Genomic DNA, 21,774 nt, shown 5'->3' with positions numbered 1-21,774 from the left:
AAATCAAATAGAGTAGAAAAATACTCAAATATCCTGGCACACAGTATGCATAACGTTTGCTTCAGTCCTCCGTATATGAATGTATATTATGTATATAATAGTCATATGTGTGTGCATACAAGTGTGTACTCATGAATGTATGCATGTACGTATGTGTATGAGCAGTAAAAGGCCACAATGTAAAGGTATTTTCACTGTAGATTGTGGCCCCCAAACTTTGAATGCTCTGTGTGAACAGTTAGTCCCTTCTAGTAACTGGATCCCTTCTAAGGATCTACAAGTGTCTCTTGGGCCCATGAATCCCTGCAATGCAGATAGAAACAGCTCACTGAGGCTAAAGTTGTGAATATGATACTACTCTGTAAGTTGTACACTCAACCGATATAGAAATCAACATGTGAATATATTACTCCATAGCAATATTAAAGAAAAGTTTAACTGAAAGATTCAGGACTAGTTGTTCTTTTAACTCTTAAAGTTAAAATGCCCAGAAAACACACCTAACCAGTTTTGCTTTTCATCTCTTGAACCAGAAGTAGCTAAGACAATATCTTAATCTTATACATTAAGCATTTACAGAAAAGAAGTCTTAGATCTTGCAAATGTTTAACTAAATGAAATTTTTTTTACTCAGTTATGATTTTATGACATCTAAATTTTTTTTATTGTTTTGGTTTCAACCTGAAGTTTTGGCAATTTTGTATCCCCTCAAGCTATTTTGAAATATTGATAAGGAAAAAAAAACATCTAGAGAAGATACTTGCATGAACTGAATGTGTTCTGAGAACATTTGGTTTAACTAGGTAAACTGAAACCACTGTCATTTTGGGCTTCCATTGATTATTCTGTAAAGCCCACATCCCTCTACTCTCACCAGGACTCTGTGAGACTGGCATTACTGGTGCATGAATATAAAATTAATTTTAAGATATCAACTGTATAAGCTCTAGGGGCTACAATCACCCTTCAGGAATCTGCTGGGTTAGGATTAGGTGGTAGGATTGAAGGCCAAATTTATATTTTCAAATTTTAGATTTCAAATCTGCCTTTTGCAGACTATTCTGAGTACTAAGAACATTTTCAGTTTATATTTAGTTCATATAATCACTAAAACAGAGGTTTTCTCAAAGTGTAATTCTGGATCAGCATTATCAGAATCACCAGGTGCTTAACAAGAAATGCAAATCTTAGATCCTTCTCCACACTCAGTCAAAAGGCTTGAGGGTGGGGCCCGGCAATGCATTTAATCAATGCTCCAAACATAATGTACATTCCAGTTTGAGGAACACTGTACTAAACATACCTCTTGATGAAAATAAAAGAGGAGAGTGAATCAAGTTGGCTTAAAACTCAACATTCAGAAAACTAAGATCATGGCACCCAGTGCCATCACTTCAGGGCAAATAGATGGGGAAACAATGGAAAAATGACTGCAGCAATGAAATTAAAAGATGCTTGCTTCTTGGAAGAAAAGCTATGACCAACCTAGACAGCATATTAAAAAGAAGAGACATTATTTTGCCAACAAAGGTCTGTCTAGTCAAAACTATGGGTTTTCCAGTAGTTATGTATGGATGTGAGAGTTGGACTATAAGGAAAGGTGAGCACCAAAGAATTCATGCTTTTGAACTGTGCTGTTGGGGAAGACTCTTGACAGTCCCTTGGACTGCAAGGAGATCAAATCAGTCAATCCTAAAGGAAATTAGTCCTGAATATTCATTGGAAGGACTGATGCTGAAGCTGAAACTCTAATACGTTGGCCACCTGACATGAAGAGCTGATACACTGGAAAAGACCCGATGGTGGGAAAGATTGAAGGCAGGAGGAGAAGGGGACAATAGAGGATGAGGTGGTTGGATGGCATCACTGACTTGATGGACATGAGTTTGAGCAGGCTCCGGGAGCTGATGAAGAACAGGGAAACCTGGCGTGTTACAGTCCATGGGGTCGCAAAGAGTCAGACACGACTGAGTGACTGAAACTTGAAACTTGTACTAAACGTGATCAAATCTTTTTCTTTGCCAGCGTTAGACTGCAATTAATACTTCAGGGATAATAAGTAAGGCGGTAACAGGTATTCCTACAACGGCCCTGGCTAACTCTATATAAGGGGTGTTTCTTAAGTATTATTTGAATTTTTGCCTCTCTTTCATTCTCTTGCTAGCCAGTTTTACCCAACCTTTAGATATTTTGCAATTTATATTAGTAACATAATCAGAAGATAAGCATAATTTTGGTGAATCTAAAATTAATCAATTTACAACATATTAACATTTGTGATTTAAAAAATAATGTGATGAGAAAGAAAATGAAAGCTAGCCACTTGAAAGAAGTTTGGGGCTGTTTGTGGATTTCCGTTTTTTGCCTTGGAGTATCAGGTACCTTTCAGTGATGACATTAGCTCTATTACCCATACTGTAAACCTTTACATCCATAGAAGCACAATGCCTGGTCAATAGTGATTGCTCAATAAATGTCTGAGAGAGTTAGCGATTAAAGAGAACAATCCAGACTCTGAGTACATGAATAAAAATACCAAATGTTCACTTTTACTCCAAAATTTAATGCAAGTTTTCATTCTCTAAACTTTCTACAGTCTAATAAAAGAGGAGGTTTTCTAAAACGAAGGTTCAAGGTTTAATTTGAACCATGATACCTTGTAGACAATCTTTTACTGGGCATAAAGTAAAAGAAAAGGTAGTTGCAGTTACATGCATTTGGCTAGATACACTATATAATCATTAAGAGCTTGCCTGAGTTTTTTTTTAAATAATAAATCACTTTTTAATTGAAAATATATTCATATGCCTCCCATCCTTTTTCCTTCATGCATTCTTCTAGAGTTATCTTTGTACTTATATAAGCATATAGGAATGTACGGGGCTTCCCCGGTGGCTCAGGCGGTAAAGAATCGGCCTGCAGTGCAGGAGATCTGGGTTTGATTCCTGGGTCGGGAAAATTCCCTGGAAAGGGAAATGGCAACCCACTCCAACATTCTTGTCTAGGAAATCCCATGGACATAGGAGCCTGACTACAGTCCAGGAGGTCATGAAGACTCAGACATGACTGAGCGACTAACACTTTCACTTTCTTTCTTTCACAGAAAAAAGTATGTTTCTATTTAATGTACACATGCATGCACACATACACACATTACTTGTTTTTCATTTAACAATATATTTGGAGATCTTTCCATATCTATTTACACACATATATACACATACATACTGCCTCACTCTTTTTAATGACTGTATAAAATCCCACTGAATGGACAAATGCAAAAATATATATTTCTTTCTCTGCTGATGGACAATTAGGCTTCTTCCAATCTTTTCTAATACAAATAACTCTAATGAATATAGTTGTTTATGCAGCATTTCACATACGTAAGAGTATCACCAGTGGATTAAATTCCTAGAAGTACTCTGAGTCAATAGATGTGTGTATTTTTAATCTTGATTAAAATTTCCTATTGCTCACCAATCCTATACCAATATAGTTTCTTAAGAACAATGGGACTGCCTATTTCCTTATGCCTTTGCGAAGGTTTACTAACTTTTTAGTTTTGCCTGTGAGAGAGAAAAAATGGTATCTCTTTGTAGTTTATTTTTCATTTCCTTTTCAGTAGACTGCTTCTTCAAATGCTTTCCTCATTTTTGGTCTTTTTTTTTTTTCTGAAGGATTTCTAAGAGTGGTCTGTATATTAAATGAATTCATGCTTTGAATATAATGTTTCAAAACTTGATGTGAGGTTGTTGTTTCACTGATGCCTTTTTTGCTGTGGTTTCTTTCATATGGAATGTTTTTACTTTTATGGAGCTGATCACACCAATGTATTTTTTTGTAGGATCTAAATTTTATATCATGTTTCCCCATTATAAGAGAATGATAATAAAAATATTTTTCCTTCCAAGTGAAATTAATTTTTATATTTGGAGTAATGTATGGAACCAATCTAATTTTCTTTTAAAAATAGTTACTCAGTTGTCCCAAACATCATCTATCAATATTTCATCTTTTTTCTACCCATAGGCAATGCCATTTTTATATTTCTAAATGCATTTGGCCTATTTATGATTTTTAGTCTATTACTGGCCTATATTAGTCTATTCATGTGTGTAGACAATTGTTTTGGAGAAGGCAATGGCAACCCACTCCAGTACTCTTGCCTGGAAAATCCCACAGATGAAGGAGCCTGGTGGGCTGCAGTCCATGGGGTCGTGAAGAGTCGGACACGACTGAGCGACTTCACTTTCACTTTTCACTTTTATGCACTGGAGAAGGAAATGGCAACCCACTCCAGTGTTCTTGCCTGGATAATCCCAGGGATGGGGGAGCCTGGTGGGCTGCCGTCTATGGGGTCGCACAGAGTCGGACATGACTGAAGTGACTTAGCAGCAGCAGCAGACAATTGTTTTAAATATTAATTTTATGTACATTTGAATAACTGGTACGGCCATTTGTATCCCATGTCATTCATCATTAGTTTTCTTCTTACACAACTTTCTTCACTATTCTTGTAGATAGGTTTATTTATGTAAACAGCCTTTCTTAGAAAAGAAAAAAACCTACTGGTATCTTGATTGGGATTATATTTAAAAATTTTAAGTTAATTTATGGAGATTCAAAATATTTGATAGTGAAACTTCTTCTTCAATTACTCAAGCTTCCTTTTGTGTCCCTTAGGAACTTTAAAAAGTTTTATTCCACAGCTGGATCTTGCACATATATTATTAGCTTACTGCCTGGTATATTTTGAGTTTATTATAAATGATGTCTTTACTTATTTTCTAAAACTGTCATTTGTATCTAGAAAAGCTATGGAGTTTTTTGTATATAAATTTTGTACTAAGTCACATTACTAAATTCTCCTATTATTTGTTACAGATTTTCATTTGATTCTCTCTGATTTTTTATCAAGTATACAGTCATATCTACAAATTCTGATCTCTTTACCCCCTTTCAAATTTTATATTTTATTTCCTTCTCCTGTCTAACCACATTTTTCCTATAATTTTGAAAGCAAAATTAATAAATCACATCTTCCTTTCTCACAAGGCGATGAGAAAAGTTACTAAAACTTATAGTGAGTAAACTTAAAATAAATGAGTTAAATTACTTTAACATTCTACAGTTAGTTTACAAAATCCCTAACCCATGAAATTTGGGGCACCAATAGTTATATTTTTTTAAACCTAGATCTTAAAAGAAACCAAATAATTCCATGGCCAATAAATACAACTGTAGTTATGCTTGCTGAGAAAGTGTTAACCAAATCACATGCTTTTGGAGTATGAACTCATAAACATGGGAACACGGAGAAATTCTCTCTTATTTGAGAACTGACGTTTGGTCATAGGCATCATGTGATCTTTAGCCTCATTAAATTAAAAGACACAGACCAGCAGAACAGGCAGTATTAAAATTTTATGGGTCTAAAGCTGACTCATATGTAACTCACAGATGACAGTATCTTTAAATTTGCCAGCAATACATTTCATATTTTATCTGGATCACATAGTTTCCACAAATGAAACATCAGTGATTTTTTCCATCAAAATCAATAGTAGTTTCAAACTAGTAAATTAGCTTGCAATTTGATTTAGAAATTAAGGACCAAGTGAAAGTTATGCAACAGGTCACCTGGAACATAGTTAACTTCCATATTTATAATCAGAATTTACAAACATCGTTAAACACTCCTAATCTAGATTTTGACTGAAATAAAATCTAGCCATTTCTGGCATGTTGCAATAAACCTGGGGTTCTGAAATGCCTTTTCAGTATGAAATAGCTAAAAATTAAAATAACACATCCTATTTTGATTTAGAAATTCAGGAGGACTCCATCAGCTTTGCTAATGAGTGGCTTAAGGCCCCATCATTTTGTTTGTCTTAACCTTCTACTTTATCAAGATTTCTAGGGGTGGAATGTCTTACAACCTTAACCATAAAATTACTGCCTCCAGATCTTATCAGCTTCAAGGCTGGAGCAGTGTGAAACTGACTGACAGTTGAATGGAATATATATGAAGCAATGGAGACTACAAGTCACTCAAAGTCCCATTTAATTAAGTGCTTTGAAAATAAGTTCCCAGAACCTTCAGTCAATTCAGGATTTAGTGCAGAAAGCAGAAGATTCATGGTACTCTTTCAGAGGAGTTTTATTTGAGACCTCAGGTTGGCCTAGGGAAAATGGGACATAGGAAAAGAGAAAATATGAAGATTATAATGGACATACATACTTTTGCCAAAATAAGTGGAAAAAATAGTTTTGCTTTTCATTTTTAAATCATTGAGGCTATAAGAAAATTATTTAAAATAGAAATTTATTATTTCTATAATATGCAAAAAGTAAAATAACTGTGATTTAAGTATAACATCACATTTCTAACAAAACATTTCTTCCAAGCATATCTATATATATATGACAATTAAACACGTTGTCATCTCATGTGCCTATGTTACTTTTCTATCTCTATATAGTTATAACAAGTAATCTAACATTATTTTAACATTTTTTACCCTTTGGTAAGAAGTATGGGCAGTACAGCTCCTTCTAATATAGCCATGTGCCCTTAAATATAAAGAAGCCCTTCAAGTACTGATAAAATAAAAAAAAAAAAAATCTCTGACACATACTGCAGTGGGGAAAAAAAAAAGCAAGATGTTTTATTTTTGTTACCACTTGTAAAAATATTTAATGAGTGGGAAAGAGAGAGACATTCTGCTTATACATTCAGAAGGTATCTCTAGACTGATACTCAAAGAACTTGGTAACTGTGACTGCCTCCAAGGAGAACTGAGAAATGAGTGAGAGAGACACTGCATTAAGCACTTTCTTTTATCTTTTGAATTGTGCAACTTAAGAATGTATAACTTATTCATAAAAATAAATTAATAAAAACTTTAAAAGAAATAGCCATTGTACCACTCCAGTAAAAAATAAGAAAACAAAGTCATTTTATGAAGCACTATCTCGTGAAGCACTTTCTCTGTGTTCTTGCCTGAGAAATCCCATGGACAGAGGAGCCTGGTGGGCTATACAGTCCACAGAGCTGCAGAAGAGTTGGACACGACTGAGTGACTAAACAACAACAAAACATACTCTTCTTCCTAGAAAAAGCATTCTCTCATACCATATCCACAAATGTGTAAATCCAAAGATAAAGAAATAAAAGCATTTAAAATTCTTGAATGAATTCTTAACTTTCTATACATTACATAAGATAGCTCAAACTTTTACTTAAATAGCCACAGATGGACATTCAAATTTTCCTCCAAACAACTGAAAGAAATTACAATATTTTACATTAATCAAAAGAGGTAGAGATATGAACAATACTAGTTTTGATACATTTACCTTGTTCCTTTGGTGGGATCTAATTTTAGCAAGAGTCATTTAACATATATAATTACTAAATGTATGTACAGAAAAGTAGAAAATTAGCTTTCATATCACAGTCTCAAAAATGATTAATGTAATCTTATTCAGTTAGCTTCCTTATCAAGAAGAAAAAACAACTCCATAAATAACCATCTAATTATAAGAATACAAATGTTATTTTATGGAGGAATGAGTAACTAAAGCTTCTTACAGCAAATTGCTAATTATTGTATAGTCTCGTATAAGATGAACTATGTTGTGATGAGTATAAAAATATCACTAACTACAATCACAAATTTTTGATCTTCAAGTGCAAAATGTGTTCTGGTTCAAAATTGTAAAAAAATATTTTTATACAAAAAATAATTTAGCCTTTAAAATTAAAGACACATAAGGAAACCCTAGGGAGATGTATTTAGAAGAATAATGAGTTGAGATATGACAGCAGTCAACTCTTCCACCTTAATGTCCATGTTCTCCCAAAATGTTAACAATAAATAGATCCCTAGCATTAATTTAATGAAATGTAAAACATGTATTCAAGTAGTAACTTATCTGAAGTCATATCCAGTAATGTCCCAAGAAAAATGTTACATAATCTTTTGAAAAATTCTTATCTAATACTATCAGCAGGAGATGTCTTTTAAATGTAAGTTTATACTTATATTTAAATAACTAAAATATATATATATACATATTTAATGTTATACACATGGACTCTATTGACCAAATAAAAGAATACAGTAAGTAAAAGGAGAAAAATTATTTTGACCAAATCTGAATATTGGTAGTTTGTACCATACTACATTCATCAAATAAAATTTAACATGTTACCATCAGTATCTTTTGAAAAATTCTGAAATCTCTATGTACCTTGAAAATTGAAACATTTTACAATGCATAGGAAAAATAAAACACTGAAACGTGTTTATGTAAAATATTTTTTCACTTAAGGTTATAAAACTAAAGTAAATATATGCTCAAATATAAATTCTCCATTAATGTAGAGATTCTTGTAGTGTAAGAAAGATGGTTTTATACCAACTATTAGATTAGGTAAGAAAATATCTCAAGTGCTAACCATTTATTTTTCTTAGTAGTGGCTTCAATTTCAAATCATGACCTCTTTTTATTGGCTTATCCTGAAAAATTGGTTTGCACAATGGAGTAAACCTTTTTGTGGCAGAAAATTATTCCTAATGAATTTAAATGAAAGTATTTCTATCTAGACAGGGGTAAAAGGTAAGAGCGAATCAAGGCAATTATTCTAAGAACTGGAGCAGGAAACCTTGCTAACCAGGAACTGAGTAGAAGTACCAGGTCTGTGCTATTCCTAAGTCCTCAAATTTAATTAGTTTCACATCAACTGAATTAACAATTTATTCCACTTATTATAGGCTGTTAAGGAATAGCCTAATTGACCATTTCTCTTCAGGAATTCTGGCCACAGTAGAAGCCATTCCTACACAGTTAGTTGCATCAGGCTTGCTATAGGTGATAGCTTGAACACTTAAGAACAGTCAGAAAAACTGAACTTATATGACACGGTCTGGCTCAGTGTCTGGAAAGAAATGGCTTGCGTCTTGACCAGCAAGTTGTTAAAGACTGCTCACAGACATTCTTTGTATGGTTCTACAGTGAATGAAAAGGTACATGAAAATAAGCAAATCCCCTCTAATGACACGGCACCTACCAGAAACTCTACAGTTATAGTAGTCTAAGCACCTATACTGCACAAATTGTCTAGCATCTGGCAAGAGGAGGATGGGAGGAAATGTTAAATAGGTGTCATGGCACTTAAACTTTGTTAACTTTATTATAGTAAAGAACAGAGATGAAATTGTGCACAGAATCACCGCCTACAGTGAATGAAGCAGATGAAGACCTTCAGCATGACTGAGGGGGGATCTGCTGCTGCTAAGTCGCGGCAGTCATGCCCGACTGTGCAACCCCATAGATGGCAGCCCACCAGGCTCCGCAGTCCCTGGGATTCTCCAGGCAAGAACACTGGAGTGGGTTGCCATTTCCCTCTCCAATGCATGAAAGTGGAGTCGCTCAGTCGTGTCTGACTCTTCACGACCCCATGGACTGCAGCCTACCAGGCTCCTCCGTCCATGGGATTTTCCAGGCAAGAGTACTGGAGTGGCTTGCCATTGCCTTCTCCGGAGCGGGGATCTAAATCACATATAAACGGTGGTAGTAAATGCAAGGTAACACAATAATACTAACAGATGTATATTTAGTTAATACATATCTATCATATGCCACTACTATGTGTGTTTTCAATGAGGGCACCTTATGATTTTTACATGTAAAAATTGTTTCTTTAGGTAACATTTAAACTCCTTTTGCTAAAAAGGAAGTAGTCTTGTAAAAATGAAAACAAACAAAAAACCACCCTTAACAAAAGCTTAAATACTAATGCCTTTTAAAAAGTGTAAATTAATATGTGCAACTGATACTAGGAATTGGTGGTTTGTTTTTTTAAAATAGTTTTTCCCCGACACCACCCTTATGGCAGAAAGCGAAGAAGAACTAAAGAGCCTCTTGATGAAAGTGAAAGAGGAGAGGGAAAAAGTTGGCTTAAAGCTCAACAATCAGAAAACTAAGATCATGGGATCTGGTCCCATCACTTCATGGGAAATAAATGGGGAAACAGTGGAAACAGTGTCAGACTTTATTTTGGGGGGCTCCAAAATCACTGCAGATGGTGATTGCAGCCAGGAAATTAAAAGACGCTTACTGCTTGGAAGGAAAGTTATGACCAACCTAGATAGCATATTTAAAAGCAGAGACATTACTTTGCCAACAAAGGTCCGTCTAGTCAAGGCTATGGTTTTTCCAGTAGTCATGTATGGATATGAGAGTTGGATGGTGAAGAAAGCTGAGCGCCGAAGAATTGATGCTTTTGAACTGTGGCGTTGGAGAAGACTCTTGAGAGTCCCTTAGACTGCAAGGAGACCCAACCAGTCCATCCTAAAGGAGATCAGTCCTGGGTGTTCATTGGAAGGACTGATGTTGAAGCTGAAACTCCAGTACTTTGGCCACCTAATGCAAAGAGATGACTCATTGGAAAAGATCCTAATGCTGGGAAGGATTGGGGGCAGGAGGAAAAGGGGATGACAGAGTATGAGATGGCTGGATGGCATCACCGACTCTATGGACATGGGTTTGGGTAGACTCCAGGAGCTGGTGATGGACAGGGAGGCCTGGCGTGCTGCAATTCATGGTTCACAAAGAGTCAGACACGACTGAGCAACTGAACTGAACTGAACTGATAAGTCAATTATTTTGTATTAGTTTAATTCACCAATTAATATAACAAAAATTGCACTATATTTGTGTAATGGGTAACTTAAGGAGTCATGCCACTTCTTACACTCTATATAGGAAAGAAAGAAAAAAAAATCAAGCTATAAAATTTACCCTGTTAAAACCTGTACGTGTATACACATGACCTGAAATAATCAACTTAGTTATCTCAGTAGTGATAGCACTAGCAAATTTAGTAAAGCTATATCCAGCTCATGAGGATGTTTAACAGATAGCTAGAAATCAATGTGAAGGCAAGCAGGAATGTCTGGGGCAGGTGAAGCAGGAGCAGGTGGGGGATGGAGTGGTGATAAGCCAGCCTGAGAGAGGTGGATGGAATGACAGTGGCAAAGGGACTCTTCCTCTCCATTTTCCCAGATTTCCTAAGGCCTTCGTAAGCGGCAAGTAATTCCCTTTCCACTAAAAATCACTGTCTGGGTGACCTTTATGAGGAGCATTATAAAGTACTGGCACCTAATCTATCACCTTTCCTTTTATGGTAAATATACAGTTATTTTACATCCAAAACATTTTACAATTTCTTTGTAAATATGATTTTAAAGCTGAAAAGAAATTAGGAAGTCATTTAGTCTAACTAATCCCTTATTTCATTGACAGGAGAACTGAGGTCAAGAGAATCTATGATTTAGTTTCTAATCTACATAAATATATTGATGTCACTGAAAGGTTTAGAAATGCTGTATTTAGTGTTATTAAAAGCAAGGGGGAAGTGGATATTAGAAATGCTTCACAAATACAAAGAAAAAGTGGAACAGCTAGTCATCTATTCCAATGTTAGTAGGAAAGAGTTAATTTAAAATAAAGGGCTTTAAAGACAGATTAGGGAAAGACACTAAATGATGAAGGTATGAATACATGTTAATCATTACAAACAGAAAATGTATATAGAAAATACTTACCAAGTAAATATCATGAAGAAAACCCACAAAGTGAAAAATGTAAAGCCTCTCACATAAGTATTTTCTATTTGTTTCTATTTCATTATAAGAACAAATTATATGGTAAGAGTACAGAAAAGGGGTACATGCACTTAAGTCAAATTTCCAGGCCCCTTTTATATGAAACAACCGTTAAGATCAATTCCATTTCTACTTTAGCTAGGTGGTCCTATATGATTATTCTCCCTATGCTTAGCTGAAGTAAAAAGGAAAGGTCAGATTACAGAGTTTGAGGACATCAAAAACTGCACAGGTTTTTATTACTAGTTCTATCATAGCACTTTGGCACATTAAAATATCTTGTGTCAAAATTAACATATTTATTAAATTTTAAAAACTTGAAAACTCAAATATGTGTTTGTGTTCCTAAGTTATTATTTGCTCACACCTATGATCACAGCCAATCTATTAAATGTTTTTCATTGGAATGAAAATGAAAGTGGCAAAGGACTCATCCTCCCCATTTTCCCAGCTTTCCTAAGGCCATGATAAGTGGCAAGTACTTCCCTTTTCCACTGTGAAAATCACTGTCTAGATGGCCTTTGTCAGTGCTTCCCAAAGTGTCCCTCTGGTTCAATGCAAAATGACTTCACATATGGGTAAGCATGTATAATTTTACTCTGTAAGTACAGATTTTAACATACATTAGAAAAAGTTACATGCTAAAACTTCTCAACACATTCTTGCCCCAGCCCAGTGTTTTGATTTTTTCTCTCTAAACAGAAAAGTGTATGAAAGAGGCCACCAAGAAGATGAATTAAACAAATAAAAAGATACTTACTGTCGCTGGGGAAGCCCGAGTGGTATGTGTCACCGAGTGTCCAGAATTCTCCATTGAGTTGCCGATCAGATAGGTTCCTCCAGAGCTGCTGATGAGTTGTCCTCCTGTGACGCCCATCTGAATCCCACCGGTGCCCACCATACTGTGGGATGAGACCACAGTAGTCACCTGTGCAGAGCTCCCTTGAGTATCAAAGTAATTCCCTCCAGTGTTTTGGCTGTACATCTGTGTTTCTGTGTAAGGATAAGTTGTTGTTCGGCTTTAGAAGAAGAAAAGAAAGAAATTTATTTATATCATCTTATTTTTTTTCCAGTGTGAATATATGTTTAAAATACATCAGCTTAGCCTTTGGGACATGGTGAGTTTTGTATTTTGTGTGAAACTTCATTCCCAGAAATAGCTGGGCTTACTTTCCAAATTAAAGGTACATTTATTTATAAGTACCTCAACACTTTTCTGCACAGTATAGAGCTTTTGCCACTACTGGAGCCTATCTCAAGTGTATAAATAAGCTCAGGTCTTGTCCTTTCAAGAAATTCTGCTATGTGTCTTCTTAAATTTCTTATAAAACTTCCTGCAAATCCCAGTTTTAGGAAAGCTGGGATCTGGAATGACTAGGGGTTGACAGTCAGCTCCCCAAGCTACCTCACACTGCTGGTGGCTTGCAGAAAACCTCCATGATTACGGTAGCTTGCATGAATCTCTTTCTAACCAGTAGGCAGGATCTTGAGCAAAGCATGTGCCCTAAATCCCTAACTCTTTTCTTCTTCTTTACACTCAAGCTTCTCCTCAATGAGATGACTATGCCACCTCATGTCCTCATTTTCTGCTTCCCAACAACAACAGTCAAGCTTCTGCCCTTAGCCTTTCACTGAAAATGCTTTTAATAAGGTCACTTGTGACCTCGTCTAAATACCAAGCTAAAAGGCTGCTGTCAGTCCTCATCTTTCTTGACTTATCTGCAGTACAATGTTGTTGACTATGCCATGTTGCCCTTTCCCTCCTTGCTCTGTTCTGATTAAGCAGCTTGTTTGATGGATTTATTTTTAATTTTCAATTGACTATATCGTACATTTTAACATGACTTTTGTTTTCCTTTTGCAATTAGTGTAGGCTCTCAAGAAGTTTCAAAAACAGTAGGAATGTATAAAATACTTTTCTTTTTAAAAATTCAAACACCAAATTAAAATTCCCAGTGTTTTTGGTCATTCTTTTCAACACTACATCTCAGAGTGAGCCAGTACTGACAGTTTGCTGTAGATGTCTCTGGACATGTCTATGTATATGCAAGGTCTTTCTGTTTTAATCTTTCTTGTTCATTAGTTTCTATGGCATTTCTCTTTCACCTTTTGATTTTTTTAACCACAGTGTTTCAATAACCTTTTGGAGGCTCAATTTTTTTGGCACATTAAATAGTAATTTCTGAGGTCTCCAATTTTAGTTCGTATCTTTTCTCACTTTTATGCAGACCATATGCTTTGATCATATACTACATGACCATACTCACACTCATAATTTATACCTCCACTTTCTTCAATTTCTAGTTTTATTTTTGTTGTTGTTGTTCAGTTTCTAAGTTGTGTCTAAATCTTTGCAACCCCATGGACTGCAGCATGCTAGGTTATACTTTGAGAGTTTTAAATCTAGATTTCTGTGAGTCACTTAAGGATCTCTGCTAGGGAACCCCTGATATTTGGGAGGTCTCCTATGTAAAAGTGAAGGTATACCTAAAAGGGAATTCTTTTCTCTCCTGCTCTTTTTCCTATATTACCCCCTCTCAGCAGAGGGCAGCACCACAACACTCAGCTTTGGAAATTATTGCTAATTCTTCTTGCTCAGGACTTCCTAGTTTGCTCAGTGGTAAAAGAATCCGCCTGTCAATGTAGGAGGCGAGGAGCTGCAGGTTCGATCCCTGGGTCGGGAAGACTCCCTGGAGGAGAAAATGACAACCAATTCCAGTACTCTTGCTTAAAAAAAAAAATCTATGGACTGAAGAGCCTGGCAGGCTACAGTTTATGGGGTCGTAAAGAGGTGGATGTGACTGAGTGCACACATACTTTTCTTGCTCAGATTGACATCAGTCCTACTAACTTTACCTCTGAAACAATTCTCCGATTCTCCTTTCCATTCTTATACTCACTGCCTTAACTCATAATGAGTGAGTAAAGTGAAGTGAAAGTCTCTCAGTCGTGTCCTATTCTTTGTGACCCAATGGACTATACAGTCCATGGAATTCTCTAGGCCAGAATACTGGAGTGGTAACCTTTCCCTTCTTCAGGGGATCTTCCCAACCCAGGGATCGAAACCAGGTATCCTGCATTGCAGGCGATTCTTTATCAGCTGAGCCACAAGGGAAGCCCAAGAATACTGGAGTGGGTAGCCTATTCCTTCTCCGGCAGATCGTCCCGACCCAGGAATCCAACCAGGGTCTTCTGCATTGCAGGAGGATTCTTCACCAACTGAGCTATCAGGGGTCCTTTAACTCATAATATTCTCCATTAAAATTGCCTTCTAATTAGTTTTCCTTCCTCTATTTGGTTCTCTTCCAAACTATTTTCAACTCTGATGCCAGGGGAATATTTCTAAAAGGAAAATATGAAAATCAAGCTTTTCTTAAAAACCTTTCTGTGATTCTCTCTTGCCTTGGGAGGAAATTCACAACCCTTGACCTGTCTTCCCAGGGCCGATGCTGGCACAGTCTCCGGATCTGGTACCAGCCATGTCTTCAAATGGTTTCTTTGCTCACACCACACTGACCTTGCTGCTGATCTCCTGTAAAGCACTATCTTCTCTTGCCTCCCTGCTATATTGTGTAGGGTTTCCCCTGTCTGGAAGGCCCTTACATGTCTTCAACTCTCTTCCTTTGCCTTAATCACCCTTAAACTCTCAGTTCAAGCATCACCTTATCTCAGAATTACTCCTCTGCACCTCTTGTCCTGTGTGGCCACTCCTTACAGGACGGTTATGTTTTGCTCTCTATACTTTCTTAACACATTGCACATATATGAAATATAACTCTCAATGCACTGTTAATTTCCTTAATTCTTCATACTCCCATGAAATTATGTTTTATTCCCATTTGTACCCTCAACACTTAACATAACTATTGCTACATGGTGGGTTCACTAATCAACAAATAAAATATGACTATATTTAAAAGTATATTTGGCATAATGGTCACTTTCATAAATTTCTAAAACATACATTCTTTTTTTTCTGTTTTGTTAAAGCATGAGAAATTGGGCTAAACTATTTTAAGATTTTTCTGTATTATTTAAAATAGGTCATTTAACCCATTACAAATTATATTTATATTGTAATTTCTAATGCAAATTTCAGTAAAATAATGAGTGTTCCAAATGTATTCCACACTGGGTAAAGTAACTGCTTTCCAGAAAGAACCACCACCAGTCCAGGTATAAATTTTAGTTTGGGATGATGACAGAAACAACTCCATAGAGAATGTTTTTTTTTTTTTTTTACACATAGAAAAGTATCATTTAAAATACACATTTCTTCTCAATACTGCTGTATTTTCCAACTGGAAATCTCATTTATGTATTTCTTTCAGTATATATTTATTTTAATAAAACAGCCATGTTGACTTTAAATTTGGATAAAAACAGACGTGAGTTCATTTTATGTTTCCTAAATATGACAGTGACCCTATTTAGCTGCACTTAACACAATCTGATGTTGGTATTTAAGTATAATCAAGTAAGATGTACAGATAGATACAGGGAAATAAACACTATGACAGATGCAGGAAATTGTGCCAACTTTCTTTTTCACAGTCTGAACAAAACGCTTAAGTATGCTTCCCAGTAGTAAGTTGATTTTACAAATAAATCATATAATAATAGCTATTAATAGCTAATATTTACTATTTACTATTTAACAGATACAATATTACGTGCTTTTCAGGTATTAACTCACTTAACCTTCATTACAACTTCATGAGATAGGTATTGTTATTTCTATTTGCAAAGACAAGAATACTTGGAAGTCTAGATAGATTAAACAGCTTTATCCAAAGCACACAGCTGGTAAAAAACTGGATTTGGAATATGCACTTAGCCCATTCTCTCAAACATTTCATCACATTAAAAGAATTTAACTTTTACATATGTCAATGATATTTATCAATGACTATTGTGGAACAGTCCTAAAAGGTGGTACGGGTAACATACAAACTTTCTGTTGCTATTTAAGAGTTTTTTATATTTTAGCTAAAAGATGAAGCTGCTAAAGTGCTGCACTCAATATGCCAGCATATTTGGAAAAATCAGCAGTGGCCACAGGACTGGAAAAGGTCAGTTTTCATTCCAATCCCAAAGAAAGGTAATGCCAAAGAATGTTCAAACCACTGCACAAATGCACTCATCTCACATGATAGCAGAGTAATGCTCAAAATTCTCCAAGTGAGACTTCAACAGTATGTAAACCGAGAGCTTCCAGATGTTCAAGCTGGATTTAGAAAAGGCAGAGAAACTGGAGATCAAATTGCCAGCATCTGTTAGATCATAGAAAAAGCAAGAGAATTCCAGAAAAACATCAACTCTACTTCATTGACTACCCTAAAGCCTTTCACTGTGTGGATCACAACAAACTGTGGAAAATTCTTCAAGAGATGGGATTACCAGACCACTTTACCTGCCTCCCGAGAAATCTGTATGCAGGTCAGGAAGCAACAGTTAGAACCGGACATAGAACAATGGACTGCTTCACAATTGGGAAAGGAGCACATCAAGGCTGTATATTGTCACCCTGCTTATTTAATTTATGTGCAGAGTACATCATGAGAAATGCTGGACTGGAAGAAGCGCAAGCTGGAATCAAGATTGCCGGGAGAAATATCAATAACCTCAGAGCTGCAGATGACATCACCCTAATGGCAGAAAGTGAAGAGGAACTAAAGAGCCTCTTGATGAAGGTGAAAGAGAAAAGTGAAAAAGGTGGGTTACAACTCAGCATTCAAAATACTAAGATCATGGCATCTAGTCCCATCACTTCATGGCAAATAAATGGGGAAACAATGGAAACTGTGATAGACTTTATTTCCTTGGGCTCCAAAGTCACTACAGCTGGTGACTGCAGCCATGAAATTAAAAGACGCTTGCTCCTTGGAGGAAAAGCTATGACAAACCTAGACAGCATATTAAAAAGTAGAGACATTAGCTTGCCAACAAAGATCCATATAGTCAAAGCTATGGTTTTTCCAGTAGTCACATATGGATGTGAGAGCTGGCCCATAAAGAAGGTTGGGCATTGACGAATTCATGCTTTTGAACTGTGGTGTTGGAGAAGACTCTTGAGAGTCCCTTGGACTGCAAGGAGATCAAACCAGTCAATCCTCAATGAAATCAACCCTGAATATTACTGGAAGGACTGATGCTGAAGCTCCAATACTTTGGCCACCTGATGCAAAGAGCTGACTCATTAAACAAGACCCTGATGCTAGGAAAGATTGAAAGCAGGAGGAGAAGGGGATGACAGAGGACAAAATGGTTGGATGGCATCACTGACAACACTGACTCAATGGACATGAGTTTGAGCAAGCTCCAGGAGATGGTGAAGAACAGGGAAGCCTGGTGTGCTGCAGTCCAAGGTGTCACAAAGAGTTGGCATGACTGAGCCAGTGAACTACAATTACACTTCGCTAACTGTATCAGCACCCCACTACTCTCCTATCTTACTCAGAAGGGGATCTGCAGAAGATGTACTTGCAATGGTAAAGAAAGAGAGATGGAAAAGGTCAGACTATTTTGGAGGATATTTACCATTGCACACTAAGACTTTGGAAGTTCTATGATGGTGGAAGTTGCAGTTCTATTATAAGAGCATCATTCCAAGGGGTTTAAATCACTCCATCTTCTGGGCATGACTTCTTCATATAATTAGTCCTCAGTGAACAATAGTAATACAAATAAATGCATCACAGATATATATAAAATCTCTATAGCCCTCAAGTCAGCATAAAAATATGGCAGCAAAGAGCTTTGATTTTCATTCTTCCCCCTAGCTGGAGATGATTCATTAGCTAAAAAATAAGCAAAGAACAGGAGAAGAGTGAAAGTCACTAAAGAGTATGTCTCATCCATAAACTATGTTCATTATTCAATCATGACCCATGGGACTGAGGAGAAAGCTTGTGTAAGCACACACAGGGGTAAAGACTGGTAATTTCCAAGGAAAAAAAAAGGCACAATTATATTAGTAAATGAAGTGTCACAAATTGTTGCTGAATTTGTCTCTGGCACTTAAACACTTGCAATGTGGAAGAGAGGAGACTTTTCAACACTGGACTGGGTAACAGAGGCAGACCACAATGTCCTCAGTTATTGCTCTTCAAGAGTAAGAAGGTAAGTACTAACTCATTTGCTGGAGGCCTGTCTGGAGCCAGACCCAGAGTTAGGCAGAAATTAATTCCTTAATATCTTTTCAGTTCTAAATGCTCTAAGCTCCTGGATAAATTTTGAAGAAATTTTGTTTAAAAAAGGAAGTGCCAACAACAAAAACAAACAGTTCTTTCTTAGAAACTAGAAATAATGATTCTAATTCTGATACCTAAGATCAGCTGTCTTTCATACTGCTATAGTGAATACATAAGAGTTATTGCTTGCACACTATTTCCCCCAGAAATCTCCAAGACATATGTTCAAGAAAATTACTCAATTTTTGGCATATCAGATTGAAAGCAGCTAACTATTTCCGACTGTACACTCCTGAAAGAACTAAATTCTCAAGCAATTCTGTGCATGTTTGAAACATGCCTGTTTGTTTGTTTGTTCTTTATTGATTGCCACAGACTGTTATGAAAATACTATGTCATATTATTCCATAACAGAAGAGGAATCTTTCCATTGTTCTGCATATGTATCCAGTAATGAATGTAAACATACAGATATACCCATACTTGCTGACAGAAGGTTCTTCATACCTGAAGGTATTATCAGGTTCTGTATAAATGTCAGGACTCTGATCCATTGAATTCAGTAAATTAGTGCTGTTGCATCCCATCACGCCTCAGCATATACACTTGGCTAAGCACGACCCTGAATATTTACTCCTTGCTTATTCACTACAATGATTATGTCAATTTATTTTAGTTATAACCAATTTTTCTGTTTTCTTTATCTTCAGGTGTCTTATCCATAAGTCCAGATATATAATGTCTCTAAATTATGGATTTTGTGTTTTATCTAGGTTTTGAATATCCTCTCACCAATAAGCTAGTCAACTTCAAAATAAAACAATGGTATGAAAAATTGCAAATTAAGATAATAAAATATCTTACAAATTTCACACCATAAAATTCATTATGAAGATAAAATGTAGTAATGTTGATCATTATATCTTACATTGGTACAATGTTTTTATTGCTTTCAGGCTACTCTGTACATATTCTTTTAATAAATATTTACGGCGCCTGAGAAAAAAGGAGCATGATCTCTACTCATATAAAGGTTACATAACATAAGAAGTAGGTGGTCAAAAATAAGAAAGGAAATAAGATCATTAGACATTTTGTTAAATCTATAGAAGAGAAAAATAGCATATTAAAGTATAATAAATGGAAGGGCACATATTAGATCAAGTAATCAAGTGCTGTTACTTTCCAAGAAGAGATATTTAGGTTGAAACTAGAGGATGAGAAGTCAGCTCTATAAAAAACAGGAAGAAAGATGTATCAAGAAGCTAGTGTAGCATGTACAAAAGCCATGACACAGGGAAGATCCTGGTATTTAGGAATAAACTAGAAGTCTAGAATGGTTGTTTAAAATGAATGAGACAGACACTAGAAAAAAAATCAGGTTTAAAAAGTAGGTGAAAACTAAACATGTAAGCAGTGTAAACAAATTTTTTCGTGGGTCATGATCCACAATTTAATGGGTCACACTAGCATTAAAAAAGAAAGAGACTAGACAACATCAGAACATATTATACCTAGGAGGATAAGAATTATTTTGGGAAGCTTTTTTTCTGTCATATGCATATACAGTGTGTGTGTGTGTGCCTATGTATATTTAGCTAAGTAAAAAATTACACATCTAGTTTTCTTACCGGAGATGGTTTTTTAAAAAGCTTGAAAGACATCATTATGGACCACGGAATGAACTTTGGATGTTATTTTAAGCTGGGATAGGAGTTCAAGGAGGTAAGGGAATGTTCCAGGCAGAGAAACAACCTAAAGAAAGGCCTGAGGTCAGAGAGGTAACAAGAGACCATGAGAAAAGGAAGTGGCAATAAGAGCACACTGCTATAGTCAGATTATATAAGATGATTCTGAAACATGTTCATTAGATATAATAATAGGAGGTGATCTTATTGCAAGGTGTTTCCATGTAGTGATAGCATTATATGCCAGATTGGACAGACTGAAGAAATAACTAAAGACAGTCAGAATGAATAAGTTTTAAATATTTTCAAAAAGTTTGGGAGCTAGGAGAATATGAGAATGGGGAGAACTGTTGTTAAGGACAGAGGTACCTGATTTCATGGAATCTTCATTAAGTCAGTCACACAGGTTGCACAGTTCTGATTGGAATCCAGTGGCAGCAGTGGCCAACAGTGTTTGAGAGGGTTGTGGTCATGTGGTGTTCTGACTGGACAACTCCTGGCGTGTGGTTTTGTCTTTGGTCTGGCTACTGTTTAACAATGCTTGTACCTATTTTTTTGCTGCTTGTTTCTTCAGACTTCCTAAAAATTCTGAGTCACAAATATCTTTCAATAAATTCTTTGTTTTGCTTAAATAAGCCAGACTTGGTTTCTGTTGCTTGAAACCGAAAACTGCCTTAAATAGTTTTACATTGTGAAGTTTTTGTGAAAGTCACCAAAGCCCTACATGGAAGTAGCTAGATTATTTGGAATCTTCAACAAATTGCATTCATGTAGTACATAATCTCTGGTTGGCTAGCATGCACAATATATTTTTGAGTTTTGAAACATTATTTCTTGAATGCTCCAAGTCATACTGAAGGCAGAAGATAGCATAAATAAAGAAAGCAGCCTCTCCATCTCAATTATAGAAACACCATACAACCATTTCTTCTAAGAAGAGAGTGTTCAAATGATAATAAAAATGCATAATTTTACCTGAAAATTCTGAGACTACTTCACTGAAAGAGAAAATATGAACTTGAAGAATATCCTTTTTAAGGTCCTTTATTAATCAAGAAGCAACAATTAGAACTGGAAATGGGACAACTGACTGGTTCAAAATTGGGAAAGGAGTATGATGAGGCTGTATAGTGTCACCTTGCTTATTTAACTTATATGCACAGTACATCATGTGAAATGCTGGGCTGGATGAAGCTAGAATCAAGATTGCTGGGA

The 21,774-nt window shown here is 35.9% G+C and overlaps 1 protein-coding gene across 17 annotated transcripts in view; it reads right to left on the bottom strand.

Moving 5' to 3' along the window:
• The window catches only part of RFX3 (regulatory factor X3), a 309,752-nt gene that overhangs the window by 87,722 nt on the left and 200,256 nt on the right, over window positions 1–21,774 (bottom strand). For all 17 annotated transcript variants that reach the window (XM_081502430.1, XM_081502365.1, XM_081502308.1 and 14 more), the window contains one exon: window positions 12,439–12,697. In XM_081502430.1, coding sequence (XP_081358556.1) covers window positions 12,439–12,697 — 259 coding nt within the window. The remainder of the gene's footprint in view (window positions 1–12,438; window positions 12,698–21,774) is intronic.

The sequence above is a fragment of the Giraffa tippelskirchi genome, chromosome 1, assembly GCF_054371585.1.
Source record: "Giraffa tippelskirchi isolate mGirTip1 chromosome 1, T2T-mGirTip1v1.2.pri, whole genome shotgun sequence".
Taxonomy (NCBI): domain Eukaryota; kingdom Metazoa; phylum Chordata; class Mammalia; order Artiodactyla; family Giraffidae; genus Giraffa; species Giraffa tippelskirchi.
Note: the sequence above shows the minus strand (reverse complement) of the source record. Positions and strands in the feature narration are given on the sequence as shown.